This window comes from Gymnoscopelus braueri (genome assembly GCF_963280865.1).
Source record: "Gymnoscopelus braueri genome assembly, chromosome: 20".
In the NCBI taxonomy this organism is placed as follows: Eukaryota; Metazoa; Chordata; class Actinopteri; order Myctophiformes; family Myctophidae; genus Gymnoscopelus; species Gymnoscopelus braueri.
Window position 1 is genome coordinate 44,044,106 of NC_137622.1, and position 19,574 is coordinate 44,063,679.

The following is a 19,574-nucleotide window of genomic DNA, read 5'->3' on the forward strand; positions in this document are numbered from 1 at the left end:
AGTGTGTGAGTGTGTGTGTGTGTGTGTGTGTGTGTGTGTGTGTGTGTGTGTGTGTGTGTGTGTGTGTGTGTGTGTGTGTGTGTGTGTGTGTGTGTGTGTGTGTGTACAGATTGAGTCAGAGGAACACACATCTCTGGGTATGGACTAGTTGTTGTCAAACTAAAGTGAGAGCAGCTGTTCATCTTTTAATGTTTCACACTGATGTAGATTTATCATTTACAGTACACCTCATTTTTCCACTCTACTGCCCTACAGAACAGCCAATATACAAGCTTGTAGATCTGCTATTTTCACAATGTTTGATGAATGCTTGACTATTATGACACACCCTGAATATAGATCATGTGGTTAAAACACTGACTCCTCTTAAATAGGTTAGATTGACCAAATGACAGCTTACAATGTGAAGTATTATGTTATAATATACTGTATATCTTTAATAATTGGACGATTCAATTAAATGTAGGAGGCATAAATCTAGCATTATTCATTTGTTGAGTATATAGTATTAACTAAATATATATAAATACAAAGCATGAAGTACCTGTCTAGACACTGGAACATGAAACAAGGGAATGGCTGCACTAACCAACATGGACGCAGTCTAAATCTACTCACTTGACAGTCTCTAGTCCAGCTGAGAGCAGTGTCTGTACAGCATCTCCTCCTGGGTGGTTACAGTTGAGGTCCACATGCTTCAGATGGGAGGGGTTGAGGGCCACAGCTGAAGCCAGAGAAGAACAGCCTTCCTCTGTGATCCCACAGCCTGACAACCTGCAGAGAAATAAACACTTTAACAAACTGCTGTTGGTGTTCATGAAGTACAGATCCACACAGAGAAGAAAACATTATTTACCTCAGGGTCTGCAGGTGACAATGTGGACTCTTCACTCCAACGCAGAGAAGCTCAATTCCAGAATCCAGAATTCTGTTCCAACTCACGTCTAATTCTCTCAAATGGGAAGGATTGGAGCTGAGAGCCGAGGCCAGAACTTCACAGCATCTCTCTGACAACCAGCAGTGAATCAGTCTGAATGAAACAAATGAAAAAACTGGAAACATCAACAGGTTGACAACAGATGAACAGATCAAAGGACAGCTGATAGACAGGTTAAGACGTGAAGCTGGAGACAATACAGACCAGTGGTGCAATGTAACTAAGTACATTTACTCAACTTCTGTACATAAGCACAATTTTAGGTACTTTCACTTTACTTGAATATGACTATCTTTAATACTTTATACTTCTACTCCATTACATCTCAGAGTCAAATATTGTACTTTTTACTCCATTATTTGAAAACTTTAGTTAGTATTTACTTTGAAGATTTAGATTATTGTTACAAAATATACTGTACATTAACCACTTATTTCATTACCTATTTTATACTATACAAAAAACAACAGATTTAAGCTTACAACAAGGTTGTAGATCTGCTATTTTCTAAATTTCTAAAATACATGCAGTACTTGCAGTACTTAATATGCATTCTGCATATTGAGTACTTTTACTTTTGGTACCAATACTTTGGTACTTTGATTGTAGGGCCAATATGCCAATCTACGCCTGGATACGTCTTTTCAACGCGCTCACAACAGCTGGACTTGGTCCTCTTGTTACTCACTGTTTGATGTTGATTGTTGCATCTTGACGGATTCAAACAGGTTGATTTATGTAAAAGTATCAAATAAAACGGGGGGCGGAGCAAACAATGAAACAAGAACAAGCTCCAGACTTTAACTAAAAGGGTTTCAAAACAAACAGGTGCAGCATAAAGGTTCAAATAAACTCACAAATGATTCTAAACAAAGTATTTCATTCAATCTGCGCTGTGTGTGTGTGTGTGTGGTGTGTGGTGTGTGGGGTGTGTGTGTGTGTGTGTGTGTGTGTGTGTGTGTGTGTGTGTGTGTGTGTTTCCGCTACACAGCTGTTTCCTGATTAATAGAGAACCATGGTGTCATTTTCCAAGGCGACCAGTGGGGGCGCCATTTAGTCAAAAAACATTACATCAAATGAAATGGCTCCTACATTTACTTAAGTAAAATGTTTAATGCAGGATTTTAACTAGTTTAGAGTATTACTGTATTACTGTATTGTGGTATTGCTACTTTTACTTAGTAAAACATCAGAATATTCTTTCCACCACTGACAGACAGACACATCTTACTCTGTGTCTGAATATAAATGTGAATCCACTCAAACAACAGGCTTACACTTGAGATTGAACTGAGAAAATCTGCTTTCTGCTAAAATGTTCTTATTTCATGGAACTATCTACAACTCATGATAAACATTAATGACCCAATATCCTTTATTTAATAACCTGCTCTTAAATCTCTCTACCTCACTATGTAACTGTTTTAACTTACTAGTTTTCTGTTATGGTCTTATTGTGTTGTTTCTGTGTTTTATATCTGTATGAGTCTTAATAGTTGATGTGTGTGTGTGTGTGTGTGTGTGTGTGTGTGTGTGTGTGTGTGTGTGTGTGTGTGTGTGTGTGTGTGTGTGTGTGTGTGTGTGTGTGTGTGTGTGTGTGTGTGTGTGTGTGTGTGTGTGTGTAATGTCAGCAGCATTGTAAATGAGGGTAAACCTCAATGCTCTTATTTTTGGTACCAATACTTTGGTACTTTTACTAGTAGTAAAATGTTTAATGCAGTACTTTTACTAGTTTAGGATTAGGAGTATTACTGTATAGTGGTATTGATACTTTTACTTTTTAATCTAATAACCTGCTCTAAAATCTCCCTACCTCACTATGTAACTGTTTTTAACTTACTAGTTAGTTAGTTTTCTGTTATGATCTTATTGTGTTGTTTCTGTGTTTTATATCTGTATATATCTATCATTGTGTGTGTAATCTCAGCAGCATTGTAAATGAGGGTAAACCTCAATGCTCTTTGAGAATAAATAAAGGTTTCAATCAATTTAAGTGTCAAAGGCTCAACATGTAAAACTACAAATTGCAGTGATTGTGGGTGAATGTATGTAAGTGTTAATTGTGATTGTAACATGTACATACTATAGTCACTGTACCTTATCATTATTCTAGACAATGTGTTACTATGTCAACCTTATTCACAATAATCAAAAGAAGTATCAACACAGTATTCATATTATAATATTATACTGTAATTCATGTAAATTCATCTGACCTCAGAGTCTCCAATCTACAGTGTGGGCTCTTCAGTGCAGCTTCCAGCAGAGACAGGTCCAGTTTGTTAGAACTTAAATCCAGGTGGCGTAGATGGGATGGATTAGAACTGAGAGCTGAAGCCACAACTTCACTGTGTTCCTTCTGGAGGTCACAGCCAACAAGTCTGTAATGACAGATTAAATGTAAACTCAGAGATGATCAAAACAAATCAGTCCAAGTTCACTGTGAAGGAAGTACTTTTACTAGTTTAGTATTACTGCATTACTGTATTACTGTATTACTGTGTTAATGTAGTACTGTATTACTGTATTACTGTATTAATGTATTACTGTATTACTGTATTACTGTATAACTGTATTACTGTACTACTGTATTACTGTATTACTGTATTACTGTACTACTGTATTACTGTACTACTGTATTACTGTATTACTGTATTATTGTATTATTGTATTACTGTATTGTGGTATTGATACTTTTACTTAGTAAAACATCAGAATATTCTTTCCACCACTGACAGACAGACACATCTTACTCTGTGTCTGAATATAAATGTGAATCCACTCAAACAACAGGCTTACACTTGAGATTGAACTGAGAAAATCTGCTTTCTGCTATAATGTTCTTATTTCATGGAACTATCTACAACTCATGATAAACATTAATGACCCAATATCCTTTATTTAATAACCTGCTCTTACATCTCTCTACCTCACTATGTAACTGTTTTAACTTACTAGTTTTCTGTTGTGATCTTATTTTGTTGTTTCTGTGTTTTACATCTGTATATATCTATTTGTGTGTGTGTGTGTGTGTGTGTGTGTGTGTGTGTGTGTGTGTGTGTGTGTGTGTGTGTGTGTGTGTGTGTGTGTGTGTGTGTGTGTGTGTGTGTGTGTGTGTGTGTAATGTCAGCAGCATTGTAAATGAGGGTAAACCTCAAAGCTCTTTGAGAATAAATAAAAGTTTCAATCAGTTTAAATGTCAGAGGCTCAACATGTAAAAATACAAATTGCAGTGATTGTGGGTGAATGCATGTAAGTGTTAATTGTAATTGTAACATGTACATACTATAGTCACTGTACCTTATCATTATTCTAGTCAATGTGTTACTATGTCAACCTTATTCACAATAATCAAAAGAAGTATCAACACAGTATTCATATTATAATATTATACTGTAATTCACTGATGAAAATAATTCATGTAAATTAATCTGACCTTAGAGTCTCCAATCTACAGTGTGGGCTCTTCAGTGCAGCTTCCAGCAGAGCCAGGTCGTTCAGGTCCAGTTCGTTAGAACTTAAATCCAGGTGGCGTAGATGGGATGGATTAGAACTGAGAGCTGAAGCCACAACTTCAATGTGTCCCTTCTGGAGGCGACAGCCAACAAGTCTGTAATGACAGATTAAATGTAAAATCAGAGATGATCAAAACAGATCAGTCACAGTTCACTGTGAAGGAAGTAAACTAAGAGATCTTCTATCTATGTAGTTCTCCAAACATTAACAGGATGTCAGTAAGAACAGAGAACTAAGTTAAAGCATGTAACTTACATTGATGTATTTAGTAACTTAGTAATTCCTCATTAAAGTGAGTAAACAAGTGATGACCATTGACCATTGTTTAACCCTTTAAGACCGGGAACGCATATCTGTGTCATTTTATACATTTCTTTCGGCTATTTAAAAATAGCAGATCTACAAGCTCATAGCGCGGCACCGAGTGTCGCGCTACGAGCTTGTAGATCTGCTATTTTTTGTTTATTAAAGCATGAAAATGTGTGCAAATCTTTGAATATATATTTCTTAAAGCGATCATTTTGAACTGGGGGGGGGGTTAAATTCAATGGTCTGATAAAACGTGATAATGTCCCATTCAGCATTCGAAGCCGGTCCTCCTTGTAGCTGTTTATATGCGTTGATGACATGTATTAATGTGTATTATTTTATGCTCTGTTGATGAATTGAATACATAGGACCACAATGGAAACAAGCCCCCAGGACTGTTTTGTGTTATCCTTTTAGCCTTAATGTCTGCCTGTACCTCATGATGTTTACATTTATGACTAGTATTCAATTAATCAATCAATCAATCAGAAATAGCCGATCTACAATCTCACAATGACTAAATCTCTGTCTCTCTGTGTTGTGTTTCTGCTGTAATCTGTAGACTGACCTCTTCAGACCCACCTCAGCCTGTAGCACTTGACCTTTAGCCTTGATGACCTTGCAGTCTTATGCAAAGGTTTAAATGTTATTTAGATCAGTGGTTCTCAAACCTTTTCATGTCAAGGACCCTCAAAATGATATGTATTTGGCCGTGGACCCCCATCTCAAAATCGGTTGTTCCAGGGACCCCCAGAAGCAAAGATTTGAGTTACAAATGTTAGCTTTAAAAAAAAATATATATATATATATATATATATATATATATATATATATATATATATATATATTTATATATATATATATATATATATATATATATTTATTAAAAGATTTGCACAAGTTTTCACGATTTTTCAAAAATAGCAGATCTACAAGCTCATAGCGCGGCACTCGTGTGTGTGTGTGCGTGTGCGTGTGCGTGTGTGTGTGTGTGCGTGCGCGCGTGTGTGTGCGCACACACGTGTTTATTATTAGTATATTTATTTTGAATGTATGAATGGAGAGTGAAAGTTACTATAACATGTTGACATTCACATGACTACTGACCTGGCCGTTGTGCAATTCCTCACAACTGGGACCAGTCTGTGTCGCCCGCACATTGTTGTGTTGTATGTGTTCAGGTCCAACACCTCCAGAACCTTCTCTGACATCAGCAGCATGGAGGCCAGAGCTGAACACTGGGTCTCAGAGAGTTTCTTCCCTGATCTGCTCTCTGACTCCAGGAACTGTTGGATACCCTGACCTACTGAGGGGTCCTTCATCTCCATCAGACAGTGGAAGATGTTTAGACATCTGTCAGGAGAGAAGCCATCATCATCATCATCATCATCATCAGTGCCCATCTTCTTCAGGTTGTTGATGGCTCTCTGGATCTCCTCTGGACTGTTCTCTGTCTGACCCAGCAGGCCTCCTAACAGACTCTGGTTGGACTCCAGTGAGAGACCATGAAGGAAGCGGACAAAGAGGTCCAGGTGACCACTCTCACTCTGCAGGCTTTTTTCCATTGCAGCCTTCAGGAAGTCAGACAGGGAACTGTCACTGTTGTAATGAACTGAACTGTTACTCTCTGAACTGTCACTATCTGAAGTGTCACTGTTGTAATCATCATCTTCCAGAAAGGTCTTCAGGACCTCCATGTTCCTCTGTGTGAAACAGTGGAACAGGTAGACTGCAGCCAGAAACTCCTGGATGCTCAGATGAACAAAGCAGTAGACCGTTTGGAGGAAGAACACACCATCTTCTTTGAAGAACTTTGTGCAAAAGCCCAAATTCTGCAAGTCCTTGTTCACATCAAGACCACACGCTTCCAGGTCTTTCTGGTAGAAAATGATGTTGCCTTTGTCCAGTTGGTCAAACGCCAGCCTGCCCAGCTTCAGAAGAACATCCTTTATTATGACCTTCTCTTTGTTTTCCTCATCTAGTGCAGAATTCTTCTTCAGCTCTCGCTTGGTCTCACCCGTCAGGAAGTAGCAGAACATCTCAGTCAGGGTTTTGGGCAGCTTGTCTGTCATCCCCATGTTCTGCACAAGTTGCACAACGGTGGCAAGGATCCAACAGAAGACTGGGATTTCACACATGGTGTGGAGGATCTTTGATATCTTGATGTGTGAGTAGATTGAGCTGGCCTGGTTCTCATCACTGAACATATTCATGAAGAACTCCTTCTTCTGGTCATCTCTGATGAACCCTCGTACTTCTGTCATCCTAACAAACTCCTTAGGGATCTGATTGGCTGCTACAGGTCGTGAGGTTATCCAGATGTGAGCAGAGGGGAGCAGCTCCCCCTTGAGGAGGTTTAGAAGGAGTACTTCCACTGGGTACGACTCTGTGACTTGCGTGAAGCTATTTGTTTTACTGAAATCGAACTTAAAATTATTTTCATCATAACCATCCATAACAAACATAACTTTGAAGGGGCTGTTGTTATAGTCTCCTGACGTCTGCAATTCGTTGAAGATGTCATTAAGAACGTCTTCCTCAATAAATCTGGTTTCCTTGACGCATGTGTGAATTAGCTTTGCCAAACTAAAGTTTTGTCCTTTCAGCAGATTTAACTGGCGGAACTTGAGCGGGAAAACGAGGTGTGGACCTTGGGGAAAACATTTCTTGGCCCAGTCAGAGACAAATTTGTGTATGAGGAACGTTTTGCCAATTCCTGCACAGCCAACGGTCAGCACTGTTCTTTTGTTTCTTCCAGAAGGGTCTTTGAACATTTCACTGAGTTGGATTTCTTTTTCCTCTCCTGCCTTCTTCATCTCGATCTGTCTGACCTCATGATGTCTGTGTATGTCTGTGACATTTATGTCTACATTGTAGAGCGGGGTGTAGATGTCTTTAAACATGATCCCAGGCCCTGTGCCCAATTTTATACTCACATATGAAATGTCCATGTTGTGTTGAAGCTTGTCTTCATCGTCAGTAATATGAATACACACACACACACACACACACACACACACACACACACACACACACACACACACACACACACACACACACACACACACACACACACACACACACACACACACACACACACACACACACAGTGTGTTTACCAATAACACAATAAAACATTTTCCATTTCAGTCATCTAGTTCAAGATGCAAACAACTTTAGAAGTAGTATTTTAACCCATTTAGACCTGTCACTTTAGATTTCTTTGGCTATTCAAAAATAGCAGATATACAAGCTCATAGCGCTGCTCCGAGTGCCGCGCTATGAGCTTGTATATCTGCTATTTTTGAAAAATCCTCAGGTCTTAATGGGTTAATGAAACATAAAAGGCAGATCTCTTTCTCAGAGGCTCTTTTTATGGTTGCTGCCAATTAATCATGATTGTTCCCCCAATATCAATCTATAGAACAGTTAGGAATCCGCGGCCATAAAAGTATTATGTTTCCATAGAAAACTAAAGTAAAAGGTTAGTGCTGTGAAGAGATGGACTCTCCTTCTAGACGTTAGTGAACAACTCTATTGGAATAATTATAGTCTAGTCTAGCTGTGTAATGTTTCTGTACTGACCTTTGATTAATTAAGACAAATAATGTTTTAAATGAAGGTTATTTCCACATGCACAAACGGGCGCACGCACGCACGCACGCACGCACGCACGCACGCACACGCACACACACACACACACACACACACACACACACACACACACACACGTCTATTTGTAGGTCTATATTCAGATGATCACCCCCCCCCCCTCCACTGTTCTGTATTTTGGTCTCTTCCTATCGACCAGCCAGTTCCACTATGATTGACAAGTAAAACTAAAATAGCCTAATTTATGTTCTGTAAGCTGCACTGTAGGCCAGTCACTGTAGGTTAATCATTCATTAATATTTAATTAGTTATTTCATTTAATAACCCATTGACGCCCAAAGGGACAAAAGTTGGTCACAAAACCCTCAAATGGACACCATCAGGCTGGGAAGCCAATCCGGTTGTCTCATGCAAAAGGTAATTATTCTAACTATTGTACTACAAAAGCAGACAGCTGGTTTGTGTATACGTTACAGCAGCGTTTCTAATCAATGTGGAACACAAACAGTGTGATAACATTATTATCAACTTAAAATGTTATATTTGTTATTTGGAGGGGAGGGACAATAGAAAAAAACAAATAGTTAATTATTTGTTTTTGTCAGAGGAAGTCATGACATTTTATGTCAGGGCACATAGACAATTTGACATTTTGGGGGAAAAAAAGAAAAAGAAATGTTTTTCAAACAAAAATATTGTTTAATCAAACAACAATTTCGCGGACCCCCTGCAGTACCTCCGCGGTCTTTTCTCCCTGTTGACACTTTGTAGATCTGTGATCCTACATGCTAGACTGTAACTGTCACATTACATACTGTATCTGACTTATGTTGAAGCGTTTCTTTATTCTGTTAATTCACACACACACACACACACACACACACACACACACACACAGACACACACACACACACACACACACACACACACACACACACACACACACACACACACACACACACACACACACACACACACACACACACACACACACACACACACACACACACACACACACACACACACACAACCTCTCAGTTCGGAGGCTATGTCTCGTCCTGTTTCCTCTTCTCCTGTCAAAGCTGAGATGTGAGACAGTGATTGGTCAGTATGGAGACACTAGAATCATTTTCATCTTCACATTGTTATCATTATAGATACATAGATGTATGATTTATATTAATATAGATGTATTATCCTTATAGATACATATATGATTTATATTAATATAGATGTATTATCCTTATAGATACATATATGATTTATATTAATTATCATTACAGATATACATAGATGTATGATTTATATGAATATAGATTTATAATCATTATAGATACATAGATGTATGATTTATATTAAATTTAGTTTAGTTAAATCAGTTCTTCTCACACACACACACACACACACACACACACACACACACACACACACACACACACACACACACACACACACACACACACACACACACACACACACAGACACACACACACACACACACACACACACACACACACACACACACACACACAGACACACACACCTCTCAGTTCGGAGGCTTTGTCTCGTCTTGTCTCTTCTCCTGTCAAAGCTGAGATGTGAGACAGTGATTAGTCAGTATGGAGACACTAGAATCATTTTCATCTTCACATTGTTATCATATAGATACATAGATGTATGACTTATATTAAATTTAGTTTAGTTAAATCAGTTCTAGTCTTACTAGTTATCTTCTGGTTCCAGTATAAATACAGTATGAGTTCTAGTCTTACTAGTTATCTTCTGGTTCCAGTATAAATACAGTATGAGTTCTAGTCTTACTAGTTATCTTCTGGTTCCAGTATAAATACAGTATGAGTTCTAGTCTTACTCAGTATCTTCTGGTTCCAGTATAAATACAGTATCAGTTCTAGCCTTACTCAGTATCTTCTGGTTCCAGTATAAATAGAGCAGTACTGCTGCCACCATGATGCTGATGATCACTGGAATAACAATCACTGTCCTTCCTCTGCCTCCTGTTGATCCTCCATCTGTAGGAATGTCCCTCTCTGAAAGACATCATAATAATAATAATAAGGGTAATGATAATAATAATAATAATAATAAGAATAATAATAATAATAACTAGAAAATGTGTTCTCGGAGCGCAAGTCTCCGCCAGCAGACCCGTGCTATTTTAATCAAACAGCTTTGCCGTAGGGATATCTGAGCTGTGATCTCTGTTTGTACTGGAAAGTACTGTTCCTGTCTAAGCTATTTATATATTTATATTACATATTGTGATGTCACGTGAAACTTGACCAATGTTAGGTGTTCTCAGAGGGACACACACACGCACGGACGGGTGATTTGTACTTGAAGGTACTGTTCCAATCAAGACTGATTGATCCTGTCTTACCTCACTTCAAAAACATAAATGGCTTTTTGAAGTGACACACCTATTTATAGGATTTCATTTCGTCATGCGTCTCGCTAGCCAATCAAAAGCATTGGTGACAACATATTGACACGTGTCACGTGAAGTTTGACCAATGTTAGCTTGGCTAGGAGGGGGGGACACACAGCGGGACAGAATGAAAACATACTCTCCACCTCCGGCGGAGACAATAATCTCTGTAGGGATGTCCCTCTCTGAAAGATATAATAATAATAATATAAATATAAAAGCACCAATACGGGGGAAAGCAATGTGATATGCAATATGCAAAATGCACAATAAGCCATAGGAAAAAAACTAATTTGAGAGAAAATGTAATGATCAAATGAGCATTGTAAACGGCTGAGCAGAGTCCTGAGAGATTGTAGATATTATAATGTATCTCTGTATTGTGTTGCTTCTAATGGCTGATATCACATTTGTGTTATGACAAAAGTTTGCCATTTTTTGTACTTTATCTAGAGCACACAGATGGATTGTAGTATTCTAATTAGGTTCATGCATTTTATCACCATAGCGACAGAATGTGGTAAATATTGTTCCAGGTATTCCGACAGAGGATGTCGGGGGTGACCTCCTACCACTGTGAGAAGTTTGAGAGAAAAATATTCTTTGTTTTTAAGCCTAACATATGATATAAGCTATGTAGCGCCTCCATTTAGTTTTCATAGGTCAATGTTAAAGGTCAGGGTGCTGTTTATAAAACTTAAAGGATATTTCTCTTTAAACATGTGTTCAGGGCAGCATTAACCCAATGGGCTACATGGTCTGCAGTACAGGGCCTCGGCCACCAGGGGGCCCCGGATGAGCAGGAATTTAATTGAGAGGAAAACATTATAATTCTATCCGTGGTGTAAAGTAACTAATTACATTAACTCAAGTACTGTACAGTACAATCTTGAGGTACTGTTACTTTACTGCAGTATTTCCAATTGTCTATACTTTTACTTTTACTCCACTACATCTCAGAGGCAAATATTGTACTTTTACTCCACTGCAATGATTTGAAAACTTTAGTTACTAGTTACTTTGCAGATATAAATCATTATATTATAAAACATACATTAACCACTTTAGCCCTATTTTATACATTTAGGCCATTTGAAAATAGCAGATCTACAAGCTCACGACGCGTTGTGAGCTTGTAGATCTACTATTTTCAAACATTTTAGTACTTTTACTATTTGGTACTTTAAGTACATTTTTGATACCAATACTTGTGTACTTTTACTCAAGTAATTTTCTTTCCATTCAAGTATTCCACCCATTGAATTCTATTGTATTTTTGTTGAGCTTTTTTACTCTGCATATATTGATACAATTCCCTCACGGTGTCACATCCAAGGACTAACAGAACATTTTCTTTGCATCCTGTTTAGTGTTAATGTGAAGCCAGAGCAAAGCTCACAGGAGTTTCCTCATGAGAGCTGCAGCACTAAATAGAAAGAGCTACAGCTCTAGAATGTGTTTCATTCATTGAACTGAAATCTCTCTCCATCTCAAACACCTGCTCTGTTACAACAGCTGATTTAACGTCTTTATAAAGAATGTCGCTTTGAAGAAAAGCAGGCTCAAGCAAGTCAAGCATTAAGGCTAGGCTACAGTGTTCATTTATAGATTTGCATAGTTTGCATATCTACCTATGGTTGGCAGAAACCAACCATAGTTGGTTTCCAAAATATCAACCTTTCAGGAAATAAAATAAAAAATAAAAATAAAGAAATAAACATATTTAAAAACAACACGATACTGCCTCATCAAAGTTGATATGGTGTCTGTATACATTGTCAGATAATGTGTCCTTATAGTGCAGGCAACCTAGCTCATTTTGGACCTCAAAATCAAAGTAATTGTAATTGTTTTCTTCTTCACAGACCATTTCTATGAAGTCACCAGAACAACATACTAAACGTCCTAGAAATCCTACATGCGGAAATATGGACACCATTTCTTGTCAAAAAGCCATATAAAATGATGGTGTCCAAATATCATTCGTCTGAGATTTCAATTGATTTCCAAATACATTTGAGGAGAGGAATTCAGATTTTAAAAAAAAAACATTTTTTAACCAAGAACCAGAACTACAGGATGTTATTACCAGAAATTCCAGCAGCCTTTCACATCAAAGTAATTGTAACAAAATGTTTTTCACCATACATCATTTTAATGAGCTGTCCAGAACAAAAAGTCCTAAGAAATCCTAGTTGCGGAAATATGGACACCATTTATTGTCCAATTATCATTCGTCTGAGATTTCAATTGATTTCCGAACAGGGACGTGCAGAAGGATTTGGAGAGGCAGGGGCTGGAATTTCAAAAGGGCACTTTTGTTTCACGGACAATTATCATACTTTTAGGTCCAAAAAGGTATCTATGCGTGCTTAATGGCCTCAAAGTCACGCACCCAACAAGCTTTGAACTGAGCAGATTGGACATTCCGTTCCAGAGATAATGGCCAAAACATCTTGAAAACGGCCACTTTCACCGATTTTCGATCGCAGATTTTTGGCCATTGTAGTAAAATAGTTTTTCTTTAATAACACGGGATAGGAAGGTCGTACGGCGACATACTAGATACCTGAGAAAAGTTCACTTTGAGCTGCATCCAACACACCCACTGGCATTTCCGTCAGCCTTACTGTTAGGCCGCTAGAATTTTTCTTCCTTTTTTATTTTTTTTTCCAGTCTGGAGAGGGCACTTTTTTTAGCGACGGGTAAAAGGGCAGGGGCTCAAGCCCCCTTTCATGTCTATGTGTGCACGTGCATGTTTCCGAATACATTTTGAGGAGAGGAATTCAGATAAAATATCACACACAAAAATTGCCATTTTTTAACCAATAACAGAACTACAGGATGTTATTACCAGATATTCTAGCAGCCTTTCACATCAAAGTAATTGTAACAAAATGTTTTTCACCATACATCATTTTAATGAGCTGTCCAGAACAACATACTAAAAGTCCTAAGATATCCTAGTTGTGGAAGTTGAATTGGCATCAATCTACAATGTCTACCAATTATTGTCAAAAAAACATGTAAAATGATGGTGAGTCAATGTCGATTAAACATATAATGTTCAGTCTTATGGATTAAATGAGAGAAGGTCCTCAAACGATAGTGTTCAGGGTTAGGGTCTCAAGCTACAAGCTCATCTAGACAGACAGACAGACAGACAGGCAGGCAGGCAGACAGACAGACAGACAGACAGACAGACAGACAGACAGACAGACACAGACAGACAGACAGACAGACAGACAGACAGACAGACAGACAGACAGACAGACAGACAGACAGACAGACACTTTAACCTATTTCGGTATTCATGCCATTTTTCAACAACAGCCTAATGATATTTGCAGATCGTGAGCTTGTAGATCTGCTCATTTCATTAGGTTATATTTGAATGTGTTGTCAATGCGATGTGTTGTGAGCTTGTAGATCTGCTCATTTCATTAGGTTATTTTTTTTAATGTGTTGTCAATGCGATGTGTTGTGAGCTTTCACCAGTTACATCCATAATATATACAGTAGGGCTTAAAGGGATAGTTCACACTTATTTTAAATCAATTACATGCCTTGAATTCATGGAGATGTTTTTGTTTTTGTCACATTCCTAAGCCAATAATTTGATGACCGGTGGAAAGATGCTAATGTCTCCTGTAGGAGACTCAAAGTTGACACTTTGAGTCTCCTACAGGAGACACCGCCTGTCATCAAATTATTGACTCAGGAATGCGACAAAATCCAAAATATGTGGTGTGTAATCGATATAAAATAAATCATTTTTGGGGTGAACTATCCCTTTAAGTTAGAGGTTCAGCTGAGCTTCATATCAATATAATATTGTTAAACAATGCTGCTCATATGGTTTATTTTATTCACCTCTACGTGCCTTTACAGTCATCAGAAAACTCACTGTTACACACTATTTACAATGTAATCTATTGTATCATTATTTGTATCTTTTTTTTACTGAGATGAGACACAGTAATACTTATTATAATGTGATGTAAAGTGTGTGTTAAGATGATTAGACCAACCACATACCAAACTATGTTTTCTCTGCTCACACTTCTCAGACCAGAGGCTGTAGTCACTAGTAGACACGCCCACCTTCCCACAGCCAATGACATTCAGACATTTAGCCAGATTGACAGATCAGTGACAAATGAGAACTAAACTAGAGTAGGGCTCTAGACCTGATCTGAGCAGTGAATAGAAACTGTTCTCTAGCAAATCCATGGTCAGCATTTACAGGAGATGAATGACCGCTCACAGGAGCTGACGCTGAAGCTGAAGAGTTACTCATAACTGCATTAGGGTTCTGCAGAAACGTATGTCAATCAGCGCTGAGAGCCGCTGACTTTAAACATGTTTAAATCCATATTTTAAAATGTAGTTTCACTCTTCCTGGTGCTACATGTCTCGTCTCTCCATCTGCTACCTGCACACTCTGCCTTGTCATTCACCAGTGTTGCCAGATTTTGCGAGAGAAACAAGCAACCAGGTCTACAGAAACAAGCCCAAAAGAAGAGACCAGCTCAGGCCATATCACATCACACACAGTAGCTGTCTTGTCTTGTCTTGTACAATGTGTACAATGAATCAGGACCACAATGTGTCGTCACATGTTTTATTAACCAGAATGCTGCATTCATCTATACACACAGATTGTGTGAGATAAATAAGCAACCAGGTCTATGAAAACAAGCCCAAAAGAAGCTTCTAGGCCACATGAGCACTTTAAACCTATATGTATCAGCTATTTGAAAATAGAAGATCTACAAGCTTCACATCGTGATGCGTTGTGTAGAGAGCTCGCAGATCTTCTACTTTCCAAAAAATCGTTAAATGTGAAATATTTGGAAGATTTTTAGAAAAATTCTAACAACACAAATCTGGTACAGGGCTCCCTGGCACAAAACATTTTCAGATGGGGGGTTACTAGGGACAAATACCAATATTTACCAGCAACTTTACAGAAAAAGAAGCCCTAAGTCGCTTATAATAAGCGGACATGGCAACTACAGGAAAGCTGACTTCCACACACTGGCCCTCATTTATCAATGGAGTGTACAAACCGGCTTATAGTCCTATATTTCGCCTTACACCCAAGTCCAAGTGAGATTTATCAAGCGATCCTATACAGCCAATCCTAGCGTACATTTGGTCGGAGCGTTGATAAATCTTACGGCTGAAACGAAGCGTCATTTAAATAACACGCCCTTAAATATTCTCGAAACACCTCTCTCGATTTTACGACATGAAGAACCAGAATACGACCAAACAAAGCATGGAAAACCAATAAGAAAGGGATTCCCCCGCCCGCCTCGCTGCCTTTAAGTCACACACACACACACACACACACACACACACACACACACAGATTATGATACCTATCACATCGCCATGAATGGAATACGTTTGTATATTAATTTATTTAATCCATTTATTTAACCCATACCGAGCAGTGCGTGTTCGAGTTACACTAAAATAAAGCAGTCATGTAAGCTATTCCCCGTGAGACTCAGGCTGCAGTGAGTCCCGTGGAGCGGGAGACTCAGCTAGGTTGTACATAACTCCATAGGACACGTTACTGTATAGGTTTGGAGACCTCACTGTCCATGAAGAGATAACAGCGGCGCCACCACGCCGGTCCAAACTCCCGAAAATGCTTTCGCATAAGCGCTCGTATATTTTGAAAGTAGCAGATCTACAAGCTCACAACGCCTGGCGATGCGATGTGAGCTTGTAGATCTGCTATTTTCAAATAGTCAATGCAGCCAGATCTGCAATCTTATCTGAATGACTGTTAAAGCAGTTTGTTTAAATTAGTTTATAAAATGTTATTATTTATTAGTGTGATAGATATACATTTTGGAGTGGATACATGTGTCCAGATGCCTGTCAGACGGTGAGACAATGCTGCTCCACAGGTCTAGGATGGAACAAACGGGTGCAGCCAAAGCCAACAACTGCCTCCGACCTGACGTGAGATCTGAATGCTAAAGTTAAAGTCAGGATATATTGATAAATGCTGAAGGTTGCGGTGATCTCGCCGTACGCCCATTATTTGGTCTACGCCGCGTTGATAAATGAGGGCCAGTGAATATGACACACCCCCTGTAGTATGTTGCATCAACCAATCAGTATCAGGAATCAGGAACAATTAGGGGTGTGCACAGATATTGGGTTAAATGGTTAAACGGGGCTGCCCCTACTAACCGCTTTCAAAATAATATTCGGTTATTCTATGAAATATATTTTTAATTGAGATATTTACGTTGTTTCCATATTGCTGTCATGTCTTAATAAAATTATGCTTTTAACAAGCAAAATAAGCAGGCGCGATCACTTATGGGTAGTTATTATTTTATCATACGTATGTCATGCAACACAACAAGCAGAATTATCAAAATATTCTAATAGTTATATCTTATAGTTTCAACTGAACACTGTGTGTGTGCAGCTGAATAGTCAAGACACACCCTCATTAACATACGGTTGCAGAAATACAAAATGGGTGAAGAAATAGATAAATAAATAAATACATAAAAATAGTTTTTTCTATTTCTGTGCAGATGTATTTGTTTTCGTACTCTCTCAGTGCCAAGCCCCGAGTTATCCCGAGTTTTTTCTGAATGCCCACAGTGCCAGAACGAGAAATCCAGAGTTTTTAGTTAATGTTGTTTTATAGACCGTCACGGTCTGATCTTGAATCCGAAGGGAGCAGTAAAACTGTAGCACAAACGGATACGGAAATAATGGATTTCGGAAATAATCGTTCCCGTCGACGCCATGTTTGTAGTTTTTTTTCTTTCGCCTGTATCTCTGTTCTTTTTTTTGGACAATTTTTCCGAGGAGACGCGTGTTTCCAACGGCCTGTAGCGAAGGGGACGCTAGCTCCGGATGCAATGTTTGCTTCCGGAGCAATAGTCAGAGACTCCTGCTCCGGAAACACACAGTGAATCGATCGATAAATATGGATGTAAACTCTTATGACAACTTTAAAACTACTAAAAACACGAAAATCGCTCAAAATCGCTTGGCACTGGGTGAGTACATTATGAAAATACTCTGGCAGTCAAAGAGTTAACCTGCACTATTATTTCTACATTTCTTTCTTTAGTATTTCATTTATTCATGTATTTATTTTTAAATATGTCAGCTCTGGCCCTCCATACTGACAGAGGTGTTTACAGAGGTTCTTCAAGGTGTTAAACAGAGATTAAACATTCATTACCTGAGATGACATGGTGTGTGTCAACAGTATGGTTGATGTGTGGCAGGTGAACTCTACAGGTCACATGACCTGGTGTCCTCACTGTCACATTCCTCTGGACATCATAACAGTGTGGAGGACGTGTCTCTGTCACTGAGGGTCCAGCAGGGAGGAGGGTTCCATCACCGTCCAGCCAAGACATCTCAGGTTGTGGATACCAGCACCCAGAGTCACATGACAAAGATACACCACCGTCTGTTGGTCCATTTGAAGAGATCACTGGATGAGACCCTGACCCTGTAAAAACACATTTATAGAGATCACTGACCCTGTAAAAACGCATTTATAGAGATCACTGAGCCTGTAAAAACACATTTATAGAGATCACTGACCCTGTAAAAACGCATTTATAGAGATCACTGAGCCTGTAAAAACACATTTATAGAGATCACTGACCCTGTAAAAACGCATTTATAGAGATCACTGACCCTGTAAAAACACATTTATAGAGATCACTGAGCCTGTAAAACACATTTATAGAGATCACTGACCCTGTAAAAACACATTTATAGAGATCACTGACGCTGTAAAAACACATTTATAGAGATCACTGAGCCTGTAAAAACACATTTATAGAGATCACTGAGCCTGTAAAACACATTTATAGAGATCACTGACCCTGTAAAAACACATTTATAGAGATCACTGAGCCTGTAAAAACACATTTATAGAGATCACTGAGCCTGTAAAAACACATTTATAGAGATCACTGAGCCTGTAAAAACACATTTATAGAGATCACTGAGCCTGTAAAAACACATTTATAGAGATCACTGACCCTGTAAAAACACATTTATAGAGATCACTGAGCCTGTAAAAACACATTTATAGAGATCACTGAGCCTGTAAAAAAACATAAACATGATTAAGTGTATTCTGTGACTGCTGGCACTACACACTGTTCTCTGTTATTGTCTACTGACAGTATGGACTGAATTAGATACTGCACACTGTGCGCTTTGTACTAACAGTATACACTACATCTAACCATAAACACTGTTTATGGTTAAGCTCTGCATCATGGAGGCCTTCAGCTCAGCTGCTCCTGGGCTGTGGAACAGCGAACCACAGTCTGGTGCTATGACCTGGCCCAAAAATATCATAACATCTTTAAAAGGAGACTAAAAACCTTTCTTTTTACCAAGGCATTTTGTGTTTTTAAACTTTAAACCTTTTCCTGTGTATAGTTGGGGATGTTGGGAGTTGCCATGTCTCTTAACACTGATCTGGAATTGTATTAATTTCATTTTGTTTTTATTTTGTATTTTAAATCTATTTTCTTCTTTTATGCCATGTAGCATAAAAGAAGCTTTGAGATATGTGTCAGTTACACATAAAATGTATTACTGTTTAGTCTTTAGTGCTTACTGTGTACTGATATTATGTTCATTACATTACAGAGCATTTAACCACACTATTTAGTGTTGGTTGATTGATTGATTGATTGATTGAATACTTTATTAGAAGTTTGCAGAAAAAAG

General features: G+C 38.4%; 1 protein-coding gene across 2 annotated transcripts in view; it reads right to left on the reverse strand.

Moving 5' to 3' along the window:
• Positions 1-19,574, reverse strand: part of LOC308076479 (NACHT, LRR and PYD domains-containing protein 3-like) — a 29,206-nt gene that overhangs the window by 3,567 nt on the left and 6,065 nt on the right. Inside the window, exons 3-11 of one of the 2 annotated variants that reach the window (XM_080416786.1) lie at positions 18,055-18,330; positions 10,294-10,422; positions 9,918-9,965; positions 9,406-9,456; positions 5,870-7,730; positions 4,374-4,547; positions 3,154-3,318; positions 857-1,030; positions 619-774 (exon numbers count right to left, since the gene is read on the reverse strand). In XM_080416786.1, coding sequence (XP_080272912.1) covers positions 619-774; positions 857-1,030; positions 3,154-3,318; positions 4,374-4,547; positions 5,870-7,730; positions 9,406-9,456; positions 9,918-9,965; positions 10,294-10,422; positions 18,055-18,330 — 3,034 coding nt within the window. The remainder of the gene's footprint in view (positions 1-618; positions 775-856; positions 1,031-3,153; positions 3,319-4,373; positions 4,548-5,869; positions 7,731-9,405; positions 9,457-9,917; positions 9,966-10,293; positions 10,423-18,054; positions 18,331-19,574) is intronic. The other variant, XM_080416787.1, reaches the window with a different exon arrangement.